Consider the following 18,042-nt stretch of genomic DNA (forward strand, 5'->3'; position numbering starts at 1 on the left):
TCTTTGGCTTCTCGCCTTTTGGCATGATTTGAAAAAAGAACCATCTATGATCGGATTGATCCCAACCTTCCCCATGACTTTTTCCATCGATAATATCCTTCTTGCATTCCAAGTTGGTGTTCTTTGGAGTCGAGTTACCCTACGAAACCAATTTTTTCCTGCTTTCGTGCGCGGCGTGTCTTTTCTCGACGAGCGATACGATATCCCTTTTTCACGCTTTTCAACGACCAGTAACGACTCGCAATGACCCATACAATGGGCTCATCACTACGAATTCACGATACCTCGCACCTTATTTTTTTTTTTTTTCTCTTTCTTTTGTTACCTTACCTCTCCCCAGAACAAGCTCTTTCATCTTCCCGACTCCCAGAAAAATGACACCCAAGGAAAAAAAAAAAAAGAAAAGAAAAGAAAGCAAGCAAAAAAGAACAAAAAAAGAAAAAAAAAACGGCTGCTTTGCCAAAAATGACTTACTGCAACTGTGCTTTTAGATTTCCTTCTCTTACGGCGGCTTCAAGTGATCTCCATGCTTCGGCAGCTCTCCTTGAGCTTCGCAGCATCCACCTCAACACATTGCTTTTCGTTCTTTTCTTTTCTTTATCGTTTCCAAAGGGGCGCATGTTTTATCCGGGGGGCGCATCATGCATGGGATATACTCAAGACGGCAGTATACATACTTTTTCTTTTGCAATTCTTTTCCATCCCCTTACCCCAACCTTCCCTTCTTTCTTTTCTAATGCTTCACGCTTTATGATTATATCTTGCTTTCCAATCGTTCAATTTATCGGACTCGGAGAAACGGAAATGGAAACGGACACGGGCTTGTATTCTGGGCGCTGCATATTTATTGGGAGGAGCAACGTTGCAAAAATAATATACACATTCAACGGACCTACACAGGAGGGGAAAAAAAAGAAAGAAACGGAGAATTAACTAATTCAAGAAACCTCCTTAGCTAGCTTTCAGATAGGTACCTATCAAATCAACCAAATCTACGTGTTCTTCTCTTCGACGGTGTTCTTCTGTGTCTCATCTTGCTGCTGCCTGCCTGCCCGTTTCTTTTTCATGCGATCCATCAGATTTGCTGCACCCGATGTCGACTTGGCCATGGAGGCCGCATTGGCTGCTTTCCGCCCGTCCCCCCCTCCTCTCTCTGCAGGCCCCTGTCCATGCTGCCCGCAGTGACTGTTAGTTGTTCATAGTGTATCGACCTGTGGCGGTGGTGGGGAGGAGGAGGAGTTAGGGGGCTTAGCAGGCGGGAGGTTTGTTGCCCCTCCAGCAGCCCATCTCGCCACCCGCAAGCAAACAGCTCGTTATCTAACTATATAAGAGGGCCCCGGGGGGGAAGACAGAGCAACAGCCAGCAAGCCATCCAGTCAGTCAGTCCCCATCCTCCATCCTGCCTATCAATCGACTTGTCAACCGGCCAATTCGTTAGTTGACTAGTTAGCTGACCAGCAAGCCTCTCGCCTCTGCGTTTCATAGATCGGACCCCTCTATTTACCTTCACGAACACACCTAGCTACCATGTCCTTCAACGACCAGCAGCACCGTGGTGAAGCCGCAGGCTACTACGACGGAAACAACCTCCACCTGGACCAAGAGCAGGCCATCAGACAGGCCAGATACGAGAAACATGGACGTGAAGACAAGGAAGACGACGATGACTCCCTCTTCAGCAAGGCCTTGAGCTTCCTGAATAATAAGAAGGACAAGGTGGGCCGCGAGGACATCGACGAGCAGAAGGTGGTGCAATCCCACCAGATGCTTTACGGAGACAAAGACGACCGAGATGAGAAGCACGGTGCTGAGTCTTTGGGCTCCGGAGCGGCCATGCAGGCTCTTAAGATGTTCATGAGCAGCAGTGGAAACCAGAACCAGAGCCAGGGCGGTGGTGACCAGAACAAACTTGTTGGTATGGCAATGGCACAGGCTGGCCAGATGTGGGAGCAGAAGAACCAGCAGGGCCGTGTGGTGAGTCCTTGATATGCCGCCAGCTGCTTCATTATATCGGTGGTAGTTAACTAGTTACTGACAACGAATCTAGAACACTGACAAGCAGACTGCCGTCAACATGGCTGCTGAGTATGCTCTTAAGATGTACATCAAGGGCCAGATGGGTGGTGGAAGCACTGGAGCAGGTGGACTAGGCGGTCTCGGTGGCCTCGCTCTTATTTCTAGTGCTTTGGGAGGAGGCGGTGGTCAACAGCAGCAGGGTGGACTTGCTGCCCTTGCTGGTGCTTTGACTGGTGGAGGCCAGCAGCAGCAGCAGCAGCAACAGCCAAGCGGATTAGCTGCTATTGCCGGTGCTTTGGGAGGCGGTGGTGGCCAGCAGCAGCATCAGCAGCAACAGCAGCAACAGAACCAGCAGCAGGGCGATGGAGCTTCTAACTTATTGAACATGGCTTCGAAGTTCCTGAAGTAAAGTAGATGGAGGGCTTAATTGCGCCTATTCTAGATGATGTGGCTGTTTCGGGGCTATGTCGTTCGTTGGGATATAGTATATAGCTATTCTTGATCTTAGCCAATGAATCACGATGTCTATGTGACACTTTGCTTATATTCCGACAGCTCATTGAACAAGTTAACTACTGGTAAGTTAGTTGAGATCTAAATAGTGCCAGCATATAGTTATCTTTAACTTTTAAGTACGGCATATTAGATCCACGGCAACCACTTATACTAAACAAAGGACAAGATTTCCATTACCCACGGTAGAATATAGGCTGTTAATCTTATAACTCTATCAAGTTGTTTGCTCTCCTTGCCTTTCCCGTTTTTATTCTTATAAAAAAGACACATACTGTCCGCTGATACCGAGGATGGGCACCTATTAAATTCAAGCAACCCGCCCGATGTTACTCTCTCCAACCCTAACTGTGGCACTAACAAGGAACAGCCCAGTAGTTAGTTACGGCGGCTGATCACCGGGCAGACAGGATGTCTTTAAGAGGATGGAAAGACCTGCATCAATCCTTCTCGGCACATCCAGGTGCTTCAGCCTCGGACATAAACAGATACGATGGCTGCCGAACGTGCTGAGCAGGATCTGACGGGTGAGGATGCGGCAACCAAAGCCAGCGTTGATACAAGAGACGCCGAGATACCAGACGGACCTACCACCGAGACGCTGGATGAGAAATTCCAGACCTCTAAATGGGAGATTTGGGCATATTATGCGTGTGTTTCCTCTCCCGTGCCATGAAAAGAAGATGAATGGCTCTATGGCTGCTCCGTCTTCAACATTGATATACTGACACATTCTGCAGCTACTACGTGGGGAATAACGGACTCACACTCTTCAGTGGGTTTCTGCATCAAAATTATTTATTTTTTTTAGGAACATTCATTCTCATCTGAAACATGCTTCATAAATATCTAGACTTTGCTCCCACTGCATTTCAAAACCTGCTTTCTCAAGCTGCAGGTCCCGGGGGAACGCTGGTATTTGCAGGCTCCAGACGAACAATAAACAGCATTGTACTGTTGAGCAATGGAATATCCTTTGCTATACAGGTGCTTGTCTTTCTTTGCATCGGTAGCTTTGCTGATTTTGGCACCTGGAGGCCAAATATACTCATTGCGTTGTCTATCATCGCATATGCAGTTGGCTTTGGGTGGATAGACGTCCACACTTCTGAAAAATGGCACATTGCATCTGGCCTTTACATTGTAGGTCTTATCGCCTACCAGACTTGCCTGACCTTTTGGACAGCGGCCTTTCCCGGCCTTGCAAGAAATACAGCCGAAATTCGACAAAAGGCAGATGAATATCGTGCTGGCCTCATCACCAAGGATGATTTTGATACCGTCGACTCGATGAAGCGAAGCCAGTTGTCAAATGTAGCCTTTTATGTCCAGTCTGTTGGCGAGGTGTTTATACTAGCCATCATTGTAGGCATTATGTTTGCATTGGACGTCAATGCCAGCGAGGCCAATAATAACAAGGGATTGAGTGTTCTTATTGCGTTTGCAACAGCTGTTTGGTTGCTCTTGTCGATACCCTGGTTCATCTTGGAGAAGAGACGGCCCGGACAAGATCTGAATGGAAAGAACATCGTTCTGGCTGGTTTAGGTCAGCTATATCGTGCGGCGACTGAGATATGGTCTCTAAGGCAGAGCTTATTCTACCTTATCGGTAAGTCATCGCATTACCTTGTTTGTCTGGCTAGGTAGTTAAGCATGCTAACCATCGAGCCAAGGGTACTTCTTGCTCGGAGACTCTCTCAACACCACCGTTACAGTGATTGCAACGCTTCAAAACAGTATCGTTGCATATAACACGCTCCAGTTAACATACCTTCTTATAGTTGGCATCGTTTCTCAGGTAAGCCAGCCCATGCTACCTAGTCATAATCCCATCTGACCTTCATGGACAATTCCACAGGCCATCGGAATCTATGCCTTCTGGGCCATACAGCAGCGCTTCAGCTTACAGCCCAAGACTATGTTCAACGTTATCGCAGTCGCCATCATTCTCCTTGACGGCTGGGGGATGGTCGGCATCTGGACCTCTCGCTTTGGATTCCACAACACCTGGGAGGTCTGGGCCTACCAAGCATTCTATGGCCTTTTTGTGTGTCCCTGGTACAGCTACAGCCAGATCATGATATCGGAAGTGACTCCTCGGGGCAAGGAGTTCCTCTTCTTCAGCCTGTTCAGCATCATTGGTAAGACGTCTTCTTTCATCGGCCCGCTGGTATCCAGCGCCATCATAGATGCTTCGCCATCAGGGAACAATTCGACTCCGTTCTACTTTCTGTTTGCTCTTAGTCTGGCAAGCTTTGTGTTCCTTTTCTTCTTCGTGGATGTACCGACGAGCCGGAGGGAACAAGCGCTCTTTTTGGCCAGAGAGAAGGCGAGAATTGCAGAGAGGGAAGAGCCTTCGACCGGCTGAACATGCCAGAACAGCCTGCGTATATAATACTTTGTTATCTAGTCAGTATCGAATGAATGAATCCTGCATTGATTGTTCATTGAATGTTCTTCTTCTGCGATGTTGGCGTGGCTGATGTCATCATCCACGTGACATGCCATAACGTAAGCAGCCTCCGTCATCTGACGACGGCGTCCAGAGGAGCCAAAGAAACGACAAGCAGAGCAAAGCAACAAGCAAGCATCAGCCAGCATCAGCGTCATCGTCTCGACTGTCATCTGCCTGCTTAGGAGCACCGCCAGAGACGCCCTTTGCCCACAGATATACAGACTGCCCTCCGGCCTAGCAGCCCCTTGCCCCCTCGCACCGTCTGCTCGTCTTGCCTACCGTATCTACGACTCGCCCGGACCTCAGATCTGCCCCCTCTACGCCCAAGGTGTCCAGCTCTTACACAACAACCATGGCTGCAAGAGCTCCAGGAGGCCGGACCAGTGCTAGGTTCGCCCAGTTCAAGCTTGTCCTTCTTGGTAAGGTATCCCGCTTCAATATAGCGGACGTTCGGTTTAAAAATGAAGGTTTCATGCTAACCACTGTATGGTGCATGTAGGAGAGTCGGCTGTCGGAAAGGTGAACTTCCTGGCCCCTTGATCCATAATTATGCAGCCTTCTCTGATAAGATTACTGACGAGCCTCTCTGGTATAGAGCTCCCTGGTTTTGCGATTCGTCAAAGTGAGTAAAAATCTTTGTATATAATAATTAATATTTCTGCCTTGTTGGCGGTGTACTGACGCCTGGTCCACTCTGCGTTAGGATCAATTCGATGACTACCGAGAGTCTACCATCGGCGCCGCATTTCTTACACAGACCATATCACTCGACGAGACTACCACAGTAAAGTTCGAAATATGGGATACCGCTGGCCAGGAAAGATATAAGTCGCTCGCGCCCATGTACTACCGAAATGCCAACTGTGCCGTCGTCGTTTATGATATAACCCAGGCGGTAAGGATCGTCCTCTTTTCATGCTACTACTCGGAGATTAGCAGAACTGACGCCATGCATAGGCGTCCCTTGACAAGGCCAAGTCGTGGGTAAAGGAGCTGCAAAGACAAGCGAACGAGAATATCATCATTGCGCTTGCTGGAAACAAACTCGATCTCGTCAACGAAAGCCCTGACAAGCGCGCCATTGAAACCGCAGATGCAGCTGCTTATGCCAAAGAGGCCGGTTTGCTGTTCTTTGAAACATCTGCCAAGACGTCAACAAATGTACGGGAGCTATTCACTGCTATTGCGAAGAAACTACCGCTTGACCAGGCCGGCCCACGGAATCTGCGAGCAAACCCAAGACCGGGTGTTGATTTACGTCCAGAGTCGGCGAACACACAAGGAGGAGCTTGCAGCTGCTGAGTGTATTAGATGACCTCTACCCTTTATCTCCTTCTTTTTTTTTCTTTTCTTCATGATGGCTGCTTTTGGAATGTACATGGGTAATGAAGAAGTGGAAACGAGTGACGAGAGAAACCTGGCGTACCTCCCAGGCACAACAGCGCGGTACTATCTAATACGGTTTCATTGGAGCCTTTTCACATACCCCCCCGTCTCCAGGCCCTTGAGACATCGAACCGACAGCATCTTGGAACAGTTTCTCAGTATTCATTCGTCCACCTACCTTATACACTGCTCTTGATGGGTTTTCCTCTCTATCCCTCCGCCTCTCTCTTATACTTCATTAGATATCAACTTGCGGCGCGTGTTTCCTCCTGCTATCTACGGTTTAATATCTGTTACCTTTTCCACTGACATGCTCTGCCCTGGTGTTAATATTGGCTTCACTGCTATTCACATTTGTAATTTGTTACGCCTTCCTGCTATCATCTTTACTCTTCCTGTCCCCTTTCCTTCTGTTACTCCGTGACCTCGGAAACGAGCAAGTGTAAACAGCTAGGACATCATCTGCTATCCCAAGTATAACCAAATGAATTCCTCTATCAAAAGTTGCCTGCCTCCTTGCAAAAGCGCCTTGCCTGTCCGTAAAAACAGCGACGTAATAGCTTAAAGCGGCGCTAAACCTTACCGGGCGAAACTACTTTTTGCTTGCACCAAAACATTCGACCTCGCCGTCTCACGACACAGCACACTCTCCGTCTCTCAGCCCATGAGCCGACAGCCATCCAGCTTCTGTCGACAATCCAGCGGCATATAACGCCCAGCATGCTGCGCAACTCAATTGCGCCGTCCCGAGGACTGGGCTCGTTGGCCCGGCAAAGGCTCACCACATCCGGACGAAACCTCATAACCAAGGTCCGTATTAACACCTTCCGACGGCGAGTGTACTAGATGGTCACTGGCTAATGGTGTCTAATTTCGTTATTTAGAGGAGTTACGTTAAAGGTAAAAGCGCCGCCTGGCCTCCTGGGAGGTCAATTGCCAGTGTACTGCCAGCCCGAAAAACCTCATGTGCCACATTTACCACCAGCGCAACCCGTGGGAATGAGCAAAATATTCGATCACCACCATCTCCATCTTCCGCCTCAGCTATATCGCCCGAAGGTATTTCGAAACCAGCATCTTCTTCACCTGCTGGCCAGACTTCTCCTGGCTCCTCGGTCAACTCGCCTGAGCCCCCGAAGGCTCAGACCAGCGCTCCTCCACCTCCACCTCCACCACCACCTCCTGCTCCTAAGGCCAAGGGAAGATTCGGCAGGTCCCTGCTGTACCTTGTTCTCACGGCTGGAGTTGCCTATGCCGGAGGAGTGTGGTTTTCTCTCAGATCCGATAACTTCCATGACTTCTTTACCGAATATGTTCCCTACGGCGAGGAGGCTGTATTGTACTTCGAGGAACTTGATTTCCGCCGTCGTTTCCCCAATGCTACCCGACATATCAACACTCGTCCTGCAGCTCCCCGCGATGAAGGCGAAAAAGTGACTATACCCAGCAAGAGCGGTGTTTCATGGAAGGTCGCTGAGAACGAAGGTACAAGTGATGTAACTCACAAGGGAAGACATATGAGTGCCGTGGATGCTGAAGTTCCTCGCACCGGCGGAGATGCAAAGTCTGCGCCAAACAAACCCACTACCGAGGACAAGAAGGATTCTGAGAAGACTGGTTCGAAGAAGGATGAAAGCAAGGAAAGAGTCCCCGTTACAGACACCAAGAAGTCGACTGTTTCGCTAGATGAGCCAAGGAAGCCAGCAGTTGCTACTGTCGCAAGCATTGAGCCATTAGCATCCCTACAAGATGACCCGATCATCCAGGAATTGACCAAAATTGTTAATGGACTTATTGCTGTTATAAACGCGGATGAGTCTGCTTCTAAGCTTGCTGCTCCTATTGCCAAGGCAAAGGATGACTTCCTGAAGCTCGGAGAGCAAATTTCCAGTATCAAGAAGGAGGCGCATGCTGCAGCTCAGGAGGAAATCAAGAATGCTCACAAAGAGTTCGAGCGCTCTGCTACTGAACTTGTCCGACGAATCGATGAAGTTCGCTCAGAAGAGGCCGCTGAATACCGTGAAGAATTTGAGACAGAACGTGAGAAGCTCGCGAACTCCTACCAGGAAAAGATCAAGACCGAGGTTGAGCGAGCCAATGCAGTTGCTGAGCAGCGACTTCGAAATGAGCTAGTTGAACAGGCCATCGAGTTGAACCGCAAATTCCTTAGTGACGTTGACACGCTGGTTGAAAAAGAGCGTCAAGGCCGCTTTAGCAAGCTTTCTGAGCTATCGGCCCAGGTTGCCGAACTTGAAAAGTTAACTGCAGGATGGAACGAGGTCATTGGTGCCAACCTGACTACCCAGCAGCTTCAAGTCGCTGTTGATGCTGTCCACAGTGCCCTTGAGAGTGAGAGCATGCCTAGGCCATTTATCAACGAACTTCTCGCTGTTAAGAGCCTTGCTGGCCAAGATCCAATTGTCAACGCCGCTATTTCCTCGATAAACCCCACTGCTTATCAACGTGGAATCCCATCTACTGCCCAGATAATTGATCGATTCAGGCGAGTTGCCAACGAAGTCCGCAAGGCAAGTCTCCTCCCCGAGGATGCGGGAGTAGCCAGCCACGCTACCAGCTACCTGATGAGCAAGGTCATGTTCAAGAAGGAAGCGTCCTCCAGCGGAGATGATGTTGAGAGCATACTCACCCGCACAGAGAAGCTCCTTGAACAAGGGAACCTGGACGATGCAGCTCGTGAGATGAATGCCCTTCGCGGATGGTCGAAGCTGCTCAGTAAGGATTGGCTGGCTGATGTAAGAAGAGTTCTGGAAGTTAGACAAGCCCTGGAGGTATGTTTCCTTTCCCTGTTACCAACACTCTCTCTACTTATATACTACAATGAATGCTAACTCTAGCTGCTCTAGGTCATTGAAACCGAAGCCCGTCTTAAGTGCCTCCAGGTCGAGAGCTTGGGACACTAGCTCCCTCTGCCAATTTTTCCTTAACCGTCTTTGCATTCAAAAGCCCTGTCCATCATTTAGAACCTTAGTTTCCTGCTGTAAAACAGATCTCAATGTATCTACTAGAATTGCAAAACGTAACTTCTGGACTATTCGTCCTCCTCCATCTTCCCCTCCCTTTTTTTATCTCCCTTTGCCAACTTTTATATCGACAAGTCTTGGCATTGGGCCGCGCATACCATCACGTGGCACTGTTTGCCTTGTTTGCACATCTCAACACTCCCTAAAGAGGCAAAAAAGGAGTAGCCGCGCGGATCTTCATCGAACTAACAAACATCAGACATCAACACCAGCAGCAGCCGCTTGGAAGATGTGAATGAAGAGCAGACGGCCATGGTTATCGACTATATTTCGACCAGGTTGGAACCGCTCTGAACTGGTCATCTTTTCTCTTCGGGCGGACTTTGTCGTTCTTGCTTTCTTTTCTTGTATGACCTAGTCCCATGTCTCAGCCAGGGCCTAATCACATGCATAGCTACAGCTTTGATTTTGATAACATTCCCTCAGCCCAGCTTTCTGGAGCTATCATCAATTCATAGCCTCGATGGCTCGTTCTTCTCAAGAGTCAGATCAAGACCGGAGTGAGTACGCGGGCAGGCGTGCATCCGAGGGCTATGGACAAGTCACCCCTAATTCCAATAGGGGAGGAAGCCTTGACCGAACCCCCTCCCCAAGTTCAGATTTTCTTCAAAGGAGGCATAGAAAACAAGGAAGCAGTACATTTCGACTAGAGTCTCCCACAGGGCCGCCTAGTTCAAATTCTCTATGGGGGGGTGTCAGTCGACGGGGTAAAGACTCCATTCGTCATCAAAGTGATGATAGCGATCTGGTCATCCCCAAACGCAATTCTCAGCAACGTCGTCAGCTTCATACGCCTAAGCCATCCATTGGTAGCTCACCGCTCTCGAATGTTGTGTCACACGAAGAGAATGACCAAAGAGATGCACCCTATACCCCAGACGGTCAATCACGCGTACATCATCGACAGTCTCCGTCAGTTGGACTGGATACAGATCCTGCCCAAATTGTCAATCTTGCGCTAAGCCTTAGTGACTCGCGGAACAGGGTTTCTTCGGCTCGTACCGTTTCGAGCGGAATTCAGCGTACGAGACTGTCATCCTCTATGATCCATTCCAAACCTCAGGGTATTCAGTCGCCGAGGATTTCTGAAATTGAAACGCCAACGCGAAGACCATCAACTTCTCAGGGAACAGTCGATCTCAGATATGGAGCCACGCATTATGGCGAGGTTCAGCTCTCCCATGCAACTCTTGCCAGGGCCGAGAAGGCTAAACAACACTTTGAGTTGTTTGAGAATTATTTGCGCCTCCTTCCACATCTTCCGCCTCTGCCATCCCCTGGAGATGCATCTGGCAGGCACCAAACAAACCGAGGGTACCAAGAGGATACCCCAGAAGGCAGACAGTACAACCCCTTGCAATATTTACGCAATAGAAAAGTCAGGTACAGGGAAAGACAAGCTATTGATTCCGAGGCGGCAGGGTGGGGAGATGTTGAAAAGGTCTCAGAATGGGTCGATTCCATTGTTCAGACCCCCAACTTACATCTGCGGGAACCCGATGAATATATTGATCTACCAGAATTCCAGCCTAGTGCTTCCAGGGTCGATCCAGAAGACAAGTCTGATCGAAATTTGACGCATACCAAATCTGGTGAAGTTTTACGGCGTCGCCCTCGCATGGATTGGGCTACAACGCCATTAGATCTTCTGGCAGATATTGTTTGGTATGAACAAAATGGCAACAAAGCCAAGGTCGAAGATCGACATGGGAAGAAGCTATTCCCTCGTGGCATCATAACCAGACATCATGCCGAGCCCCGCGCAAGTCAAGCAGAATCTCTTGACTCTACGGAGCAATCAAATGCACAAGCTGATGCTAGCTCGGAGATAAATGATATCCAATACCTCAGTACACCTACACCAGCTGGTAGCCGGAGCCAACAAAACGCTGAAAGGGGGCGCTTACGGCACCGACTGGCCCATTCCATTAATTTGACACCAAACCATAGCAGATCGAGAAAGCAAAGCAAATCTCCAGTTAAGAAACGACCTCGTAGCTCTTCTGAATCATCGCGCCATTCATACGGTAGCAACAGTGGAAGTTGGAGACGAATATCCAAAACAAAAACTAGAGAACCCGGCGATAATGGAAAGAATTCACGAAGAAACGCTGCCGTCTTAGATACCGGCAGACCAGTCACGCCAAACCAAGCTTCTCTTGACACTGAAAACATCCATAAAAATCATTTGAGGGTTCCAAATACACCAGAAAACATGCTTCTCCCTAATCCAGACTTTGAATCTAACCCTCACATATCACCACGCCACGAATATTCTGCTTCTAATTCCTCCCTGGCAAGTGATGGTGGGATAAATGGCTCTCGAGACACGCAGAATCAGGATGACAGCGGCCCTTTCCAGACACCTGGCACGAGAGGGTTCTTCCCGAATATGTCAATAAGCCTTTCTCCCCTGCGTGGTCGCTCCACGTCACCCAGTCGACGGCATCCCTTCCATTTGGGGCATTCGAGGAAGCCCAGCCGGCAAAAACAAGGGCAGATTCTGGATTTCATGGAATCCCAGGGTGACCTTGGCACTCTATCTCATCGCCATACGACCTCTAACCTCTCTCCCCCAGGCTCTCCTTCGGGACCAGAGGGCCAGAAGACCCCAGTTTTCCGAAGAGCAGATAGTTCTCCTGCTAAGAATACTCGTAGTAGCGGTCAACAAGACTGGAAAAGGCTCCTTAAGGGAAGCCGGATCGCAGAGTTAGTTGGGAGTGAAGTGTCAAGGGTGGGAGACTTAATACGGAAGAAAGACAATTCCAGCCACTCAAGGCGATCGTCTGCGTCTAGTTTATCAGAATATGTAGATGCCGATACCAAGATACCTACTGAGGATGATTCATTCTTCTGTCCAGCACAAAGGGTGGACTCTGATAATTCCAAAGCACATCAAGGACAGCCTCCGGATTTCACCTCCAGTCCACAAACCAGGCCTTTAAATGACAAGGATGATGTCGCTGAGCATGAGGTGACTACAGAAACCCCAGACCCTGATTCCAATATAGGTTTGACTAGCCAGGATATATCCACATCAATGAGCCTTGACGAGATTACGAGGAACTGGACACCTCGATATATCCCTTGCTCTGGTCGTGTCAGCAAACGAGACATTTCTTTCGCTCGCGCTCGTCTCCTATCCTCAGGCATCAAAGCCTTGGAAATATGCCGTTATGCCGAGAGCTCTTCTACACCCTTCGCAGACTCATGGTTGAACGACCCGGTTAAATACAACAATATCGGTCCATATATTTTAAGTACAGGAGCAGCTGCGCTTCGCACCAGACGAACAGTCGCAGAATTTGACGAGCGTGTGACTGCGTACAATAAGACCATCGTTGATTTTACCAAAGTTAAGGCTCCACCCATGCAATCCAGGATCCGAAACCTCGAGATGCAGATAAGCAGTACGCTCACGCTTCGCATAATACCGTTAACGGCCCGGTCGGAAACCCTGGCAAATGAACTTGGGACAAAATGTACATTGCCTGTCAAAAGGCTTGAGAATATATTGAATAAAGGTCTGAGAAAGCGAAGTCGCCGAATCCGCTCCATCATCACGCTATTATCCGCAATCTTTGAATGGATGCTTATGGGAGTTTTCTGGGTTGTTTGGATCAGCGTCATGATCTGGAAACTAATCCGGCTACTTGCATTTGGAGCATTCAAGGGTGTTCGCTGGGTTCTCTGGCTATGATCTATCTTCACACCAGCTATTCTAAAAGGGTAGCACTTGAATTTGTTTATCCTAGCCATGAATATTGCCCTTTAACCTATACACAAGCACGTCTTTTCTTGGTCTCGACTTATTGAATTAGCCTGTTTTAATCATCATGCAGTGATACCCTATTTGATAATTTGACTTAGCTCTTCTTCCTGTCGAGTCACTTTTATCGTGTTTTATTAGAATTTTTTGACCTGAGTGGCGTTTATGGGTATAAAAAACTGCTTTAATTCACTAAAATACCCCTTAAATTGTATCCCTAGAGATCTTACTTGAGTGTATGATACTTTAATACCCAGTGAATACCCGACACTAGTGATGGGTGTCTAGAAATAATTGTTTCTCACTTCTTTCAAAGGAATATTCTTTCTCCTTTATTCATATCTATGTCTTTGCGGGTATCTCTTCAAGGTCAGTTTTAGCGGAAGTCTCCTGCCCTACAGATGTCCATGCATCCTGTCAGCCAGATTGAAATCACTAACGGTGATGATCTCATGTATTTTACCGAGCTCGGTGAGTTCACGGGAGACCTACCATATCACTAGAACCCTTTTCAAGTGGCCTTGCTTCCAATATAAAAGGCTGCCCTTTCTTGGCTACCTTCTTGCTCCTCTTTTCTTTACTATTTACCACTGCCTGTTTCTATTTTATTGAGCTATCAAATTTCCGTTTTGTCTTTAACGAATACCCTTTGCATTGCCAGGTGTGCTCAAAGGGTAGTTGAAAGCAACTACCCAGGAACCCAACGCTGTGATTCAATATATTCAATATACCATTGTCCGGGTTACGTTTTTATCCAGGATAAGCAGCAAAATTCAGCCCCTCAGATCCAATCTCGCTTTGACTCTCTTATTGTGTCAGGAGAAAACATCTATATTCGCCTTTGCGATTCTGTTTTCAATGCGTGGGATAAGCCCTGTTAACACCCCCACTGGTGGTAGAAGTTCTGTCCCATATGCAGTCAGCCCTGTGAGTTCTATACGCCATCATAATGTCCTCGACGCAGGACAAGCGTATAACTTCCAGAACGCAGAGAGCGGCTCCATGGTGCAATATGGAGGGGCTCAGAAACGAGACACGGGCGTTGTAGAGGTCGAGGGCAGACAGTATCCGTATGATATGGACTCACGGGAGAGACTCAAGGTCCGCAACATGCTCGAGAGACAGAAAAAGGCTGGCAAGACCAGCGTTGAGATTGGAAAATATCTCCTCCAGACGTATAATAATCGGGACCAAGGACTTGGGGGTATTGTGACGTATCTGTTTGGCAACGGGCATCCATACGTTAGCATCACTGCTATTGTTATGAAGGCTGTTGGTTTGAATCCACCGGTCCAGAACAGCTATAGAGCAGAGTCAGCTTATGCTACTCCAACGCCTTCCCGCCCATCTCCAAATGGTCATAAGTTGTTGAAGTATGAGGCTAACAGCCGGGCTGGTACCCCTGCGCGAGGCACAGTTAACCCAAAGTACATCTTTGAAGACAGTGAGGAGCCTCCCTTTTTGCGACCGGCTACGCTCGAGCGTATCCAGAGGGGATATTTCGATCCAAAGCTTGACTGGGGGAGAAAGTAGGAATTGGTTTTACCGCATGATGCAAAGCAATATCATAGATAGTATGCCATAGATTCAGCGTTCAGCGATGGAGTTGGAGGTTTCGGTCTTATTATTTCAATCACAGCTTAACTATTACCAATTTCTCTGACATCATCATTGAAGACGAGAAAGGAAGTTATAAACCTGGTTCCATTGTAGTAATGCTAGCTATAAGACGCAGAGAGATAAACCAACACCGAGGTTACCTATGCTAATGAAGAAAGAGAGGAGTAGGAAAAGGCAGTCCAAAGGAATAATGAACATAAAAAACAGGGAGGATAGCAATATGCAGAGGCTAGGAGCCCAACGAGTCTGTAGCAACGGTTTGATAAGGAGACCTTTTCTTGACGTTTCTTTTGCGTGTAGATGCTCTCAGGCGGGAAGGGATACCGGCAACAAATCCAGTAAGCTTGGACCAAGAAGACCTGGAGGGAGCAGATCCATCGCTATCTGTGGCTACTGTGCTGCCTTCTTCATAGACTGTGCCGTCGGGAAGCCTACCGCGGGTCCGGAGGCGTGGAAGGATAAGGTCTTGGTTTGTTATCGGGCTATCGTTAAAAGGCGGGATGGTAGAAGTAGACGGTTTGGACCGGTCTCGCAAAAAGGAGAGTGTCTTTCGCAGAGATCTCCCCATGGTAGGCGGTTTCTCGAGTGCTGGACAAGGCCGCGGGATTTGGGCGCTAGGCGACAGAGCTGGGTCCGGGAGTCGCTGCAGACAAAACTGACATGCGTCCGCAACGGCCGGATCTCGATGAGCTGCTCGGACGTCTGGACTTGGACTCGCTTCTGAATCTGACGGCTCAGGCGGGTCGTTTTGGAGCGGTCTTATATTCCAGACAGGTGGTCGATGGCTGTATTCCCCCTGGCGTCTCTGTATGTTCAACGATTCATCGGGGCTGATTGCTATCGGAGTGCCACCCTCTGGGTCTAGGAATGTCCTTGGAAGCTGTTCGGCCTTATCTGGGGTCTCTATCTTGGTGGTGCCCGTTTCATTCATGGTGCTGGTGACGCTGTGTAGCATTCTGGGGGGTCTGGCCGCCTCCACGGAGAGACGGCTGATATCCGGCAAACGCCAGCCCTGGAGCTCTTATCAAGAAACCGAGTAACGAGGCAGGCTAACTAGCGAAGTGAGAATCGTTACAGACCGAGAGGAGCCTATCAACCGGCGAGAGAGATAAAGAAGACGCCCTTCACAGCTGGCCCAGCTAGTATAAATAAACACATCCTCGAGAGAAACCGCGATAGAGCCAGCCACAGAGAGTTAAGGGAAGGACGCGGTGACGAGCAGAGCATCATGAGAGAAGCCATCGAGCAGGCAGTTGGTGAGGCTTGACATCGTTATTCACTGGGGTATCAATCAGTTGATCACCGTCCACGCTGCTGGCTGCTGGTTCCATGGGGTGCAACAAGCAGCCCTCGAGGCGACGGGGTGTATGTAACACTGCGACGAGAGAGAGGCGTGGAGCCCATCACGCTGGCCGCCGTCTATCAGCATGATGTCACTATCTGATGGGAATGATGAGGTTGATCGCCCTCATAAACGTGTCGAGCAGTTAATCCCTGCGGCTGGCGCTTGTTGGGACGCTGTTCGGCTCATATCGTATCCAGCCAGATGAATATTTAGCCGGGCTGCCTGGCGAGATCCAACACTGAGGCTCACATCAAGCGCCAGAAGAGCCCTTAAACAGCTTCGCCTTCGCCCTTGCACCGACTCCGACTTCGTCTACCCGTAGCTATCATCGCAACAGAGTTCCAACCCGACCATCAGCCGCCCGCGATGCTTCCCCGGCGCCTCCTGAGCCCGCGTGCGGTGCTGGCGATGCCTCGGCCCCGGCAGTCTCGGTGGGTCAAAAGCCTCAACCTCCGCCTGATCGAGTTATTCTCCAAGTTGATAACTCCGGGATCTCTTCCCCCTATGCATGAAAGTCACCCATAGCCACGGCTAACAGACGCCTGCAGGAGTCAGCATCTACCGCTCTCGTCGGCCTCCCCATCCTCGGCCTCTGCGCTGTCGCTCGACCGGCGGTTTTCTGCTGCTGCTGCTCCCGGCCTGCCCTCTACGGACACCAAGATGGCTGCGCCCAAGATCACTCTCTACGTCGACATCGTCAGCCCCTTTGCCTACATCGCCTACCATGTGCTGAGGGTAAGCACGAGATTGGTCGTCCTGTTTCTTGCTTCTTGCTCCTTGCATGGACTTTGATTTAATTCTGACTTGCGCTCTCGATGGCGCCAGAACTCCCCTGTTTTTGCAAAATGCACCACGACGTACGTCCCTGTCCTGCTTGGGGGCATCATCCAGGCTACGGGGAACACTCCTCCAATCCGTATCAAAAGTAAGCCGTTGACCCGTCCTCCACTTGCTCTGCTCAATCTCCTCTTGCAGGCTCGTCTAATTTCATATATTTTAAATCCCGCAGACAAGGATAAATGGATCAACGTGGAGCGCCTGCGCTGGTCAAAGCTACTGGGAGTTCCCATTACTGAGGCTATGCCAGACGGATTTCCGGTTTTTACTCTAGCTGTAAGTTAATCTCCGGCGGTGAAGGCCCCTTGCTGTATTCATCGTTGCTCCTGTGCGATGCCTCTTAAAATTTTTCTGGCTTTCTTTTGCTTGTGGTGTTTTTCACTGATTTTCATGCAGGTCCAGCGGGCTCTCTGCGTCGTTGCGGCCGATCACCCTGAAAAATTGGCCGGCTGCATTGATGCGCTATACAATACGCTATGGGTCAAGAGAGACTCGTCTGTTATCAAACCGGAAGGTTATGTGCCGGTGCTAGAGACCGTGATTGGCAAAGACGCTGCCATCAAAGTAGCGGAGAAGGTAAGGAATTTTTGAGTGTCTGGAGGATGTCATACATGTGAAACTGGACTCTCCCTGTTTTTCCTCCCCGCTAACTGTGAGGGTAGGCAAATACTGCCGAAATAAAGCAGAAGCTGGTATCGAACACAGACCGGTCCGTTGAATCTGGTGCATTCGGCTTGCCGTGGATGGAATGCACCAATTCCAAGGGTGAGACAGAGTCGTTCTTTGGCGTAGATCACCTTGGACAAGTCGTTGCTTTCCTGGGCTTGGACGGCACGCTGGGACAGGGCTTTAAGGCGTTACTCTAGAAATTTTCTTAGTGCAAGTGCAGTCATGCTTAAGGGGCCCATAAAACGCACTGATAGACAGAGAAGACACACATCATCTATTGAAGACGAGCAGTTGGACATTGAACAATTAAGAAAGATCTACGTATTTTGTCGTGTGTGTAAAGGACGCCGTCCAATAATAATAAACCCAGACTGGTTCTATTTTCAACTAT

The 18,042-nt window shown here is 49.2% G+C and overlaps 9 protein-coding genes across 9 annotated transcripts; 8 read left to right on the forward strand and 1 right to left on the reverse strand.

Moving 5' to 3' along the window:
* Positions 1 to 1,527: 1,527 nt before the first annotated feature.
* On the forward strand, positions 1,528 to 2,425 carry ARB_05873 (uncharacterized protein; the record flags this gene model as incomplete). The annotated part of the gene is made up of 2 exons (XM_003015516.1): positions 1,528 to 1,974; positions 2,048 to 2,425. 2 exons carry the CDS (start codon positions 1,528 to 1,530, stop codon positions 2,423 to 2,425), a joined length of 825 nt encoding a protein of 274 aa, XP_003015562.1.
* A 597-nt stretch (positions 2,426 to 3,022) lies between these two features.
* On the forward strand, positions 3,023 to 3,205 carry ARB_05874 (uncharacterized protein; the record flags this gene model as incomplete). The annotated part of the gene is made up of 1 exon (XM_003015517.1): positions 3,023 to 3,205. One exon carries the CDS (start codon positions 3,023 to 3,025, stop codon positions 3,203 to 3,205), a length of 183 nt encoding a protein of 60 aa, XP_003015563.1.
* Positions 3,206 to 3,363: 158 nt separating this feature from the next.
* On the forward strand, positions 3,364 to 4,897 carry ARB_05875 (uncharacterized protein; the record flags this gene model as incomplete). The annotated part of the gene is made up of 3 exons (XM_003015518.1): positions 3,364 to 4,138; positions 4,245 to 4,327; positions 4,388 to 4,897. The coding sequence occupies 3 exons, from the start codon at positions 3,364 to 3,366 to the stop codon at positions 4,895 to 4,897; spliced, it is 1,368 nt and encodes a 455-aa protein (XP_003015564.1).
* A 439-nt stretch (positions 4,898 to 5,336) lies between these two features.
* On the forward strand, positions 5,337 to 6,286 carry ARB_05876 (uncharacterized protein; the record flags this gene model as incomplete). The annotated part of the gene is made up of 4 exons (XM_003015519.1): positions 5,337 to 5,468; positions 5,580 to 5,606; positions 5,688 to 5,879; positions 5,942 to 6,286. 4 exons carry the CDS (start codon positions 5,337 to 5,339, stop codon positions 6,284 to 6,286), a joined length of 696 nt encoding a protein of 231 aa, XP_003015565.1.
* An 804-nt stretch (positions 6,287 to 7,090) lies between these two features.
* Positions 7,091 to 9,219, forward strand: ARB_05877 (uncharacterized protein; the record flags this gene model as incomplete). The annotated part of the gene is made up of 2 exons (XM_003015520.1): positions 7,091 to 7,180; positions 7,255 to 9,219. 2 exons carry the CDS (start codon positions 7,091 to 7,093, stop codon positions 9,217 to 9,219), a joined length of 2,055 nt encoding a protein of 684 aa, XP_003015566.1.
* Positions 9,220 to 10,453: 1,234 nt separating this feature from the next.
* Positions 10,454 to 13,111, forward strand: ARB_05878 (uncharacterized protein; the record flags this gene model as incomplete). The annotated part of the gene is made up of 1 exon (XM_003015521.1): positions 10,454 to 13,111. The coding sequence occupies one exon, from the start codon at positions 10,454 to 10,456 to the stop codon at positions 13,109 to 13,111; it is 2,658 nt and encodes an 885-aa protein (XP_003015567.1).
* Positions 13,112 to 13,581: 470 nt separating this feature from the next.
* On the forward strand, positions 13,582 to 14,713 carry ARB_05879 (uncharacterized protein; the record flags this gene model as incomplete). The annotated part of the gene is made up of 3 exons (XM_003015522.1): positions 13,582 to 13,651; positions 13,684 to 13,841; positions 13,877 to 14,713. The coding sequence occupies 3 exons, from the start codon at positions 13,582 to 13,584 to the stop codon at positions 14,711 to 14,713; spliced, it is 1,065 nt and encodes a 354-aa protein (XP_003015568.1).
* A 316-nt stretch (positions 14,714 to 15,029) lies between these two features.
* On the reverse strand, positions 15,030 to 15,755 carry ARB_05880 (uncharacterized protein; the record flags this gene model as incomplete). The annotated part of the gene is made up of 1 exon (XM_003015523.1): positions 15,030 to 15,755. The coding sequence occupies one exon, from the start codon at positions 15,753 to 15,755 to the stop codon at positions 15,030 to 15,032; it is 726 nt and encodes a 241-aa protein (XP_003015569.1).
* Positions 15,756 to 16,805: 1,050 nt separating this feature from the next.
* On the forward strand, positions 16,806 to 17,848 carry ARB_05881 (2-hydroxychromene-2-carboxylate isomerase, putative; the record flags this gene model as incomplete). Its single annotated transcript, XM_003015524.1, has 4 exons — positions 16,806 to 16,880; positions 16,971 to 17,258; positions 17,379 to 17,558; positions 17,645 to 17,848. The coding sequence occupies 4 exons, from the start codon at positions 16,806 to 16,808 to the stop codon at positions 17,846 to 17,848; spliced, it is 747 nt and encodes a 248-aa protein (XP_003015570.1).
* Positions 17,849 to 18,042: the final 194 nt, after the last annotated feature.

The sequence above is a fragment of the Trichophyton benhamiae genome (assembly GCF_000151125.1).
Source record: "Trichophyton benhamiae CBS 112371 chromosome Unknown Abenha-G-c-322p01.r1, whole genome shotgun sequence".
NCBI lineage: Eukaryota > Fungi > Ascomycota > Eurotiomycetes > Onygenales > Arthrodermataceae > Trichophyton > Trichophyton benhamiae.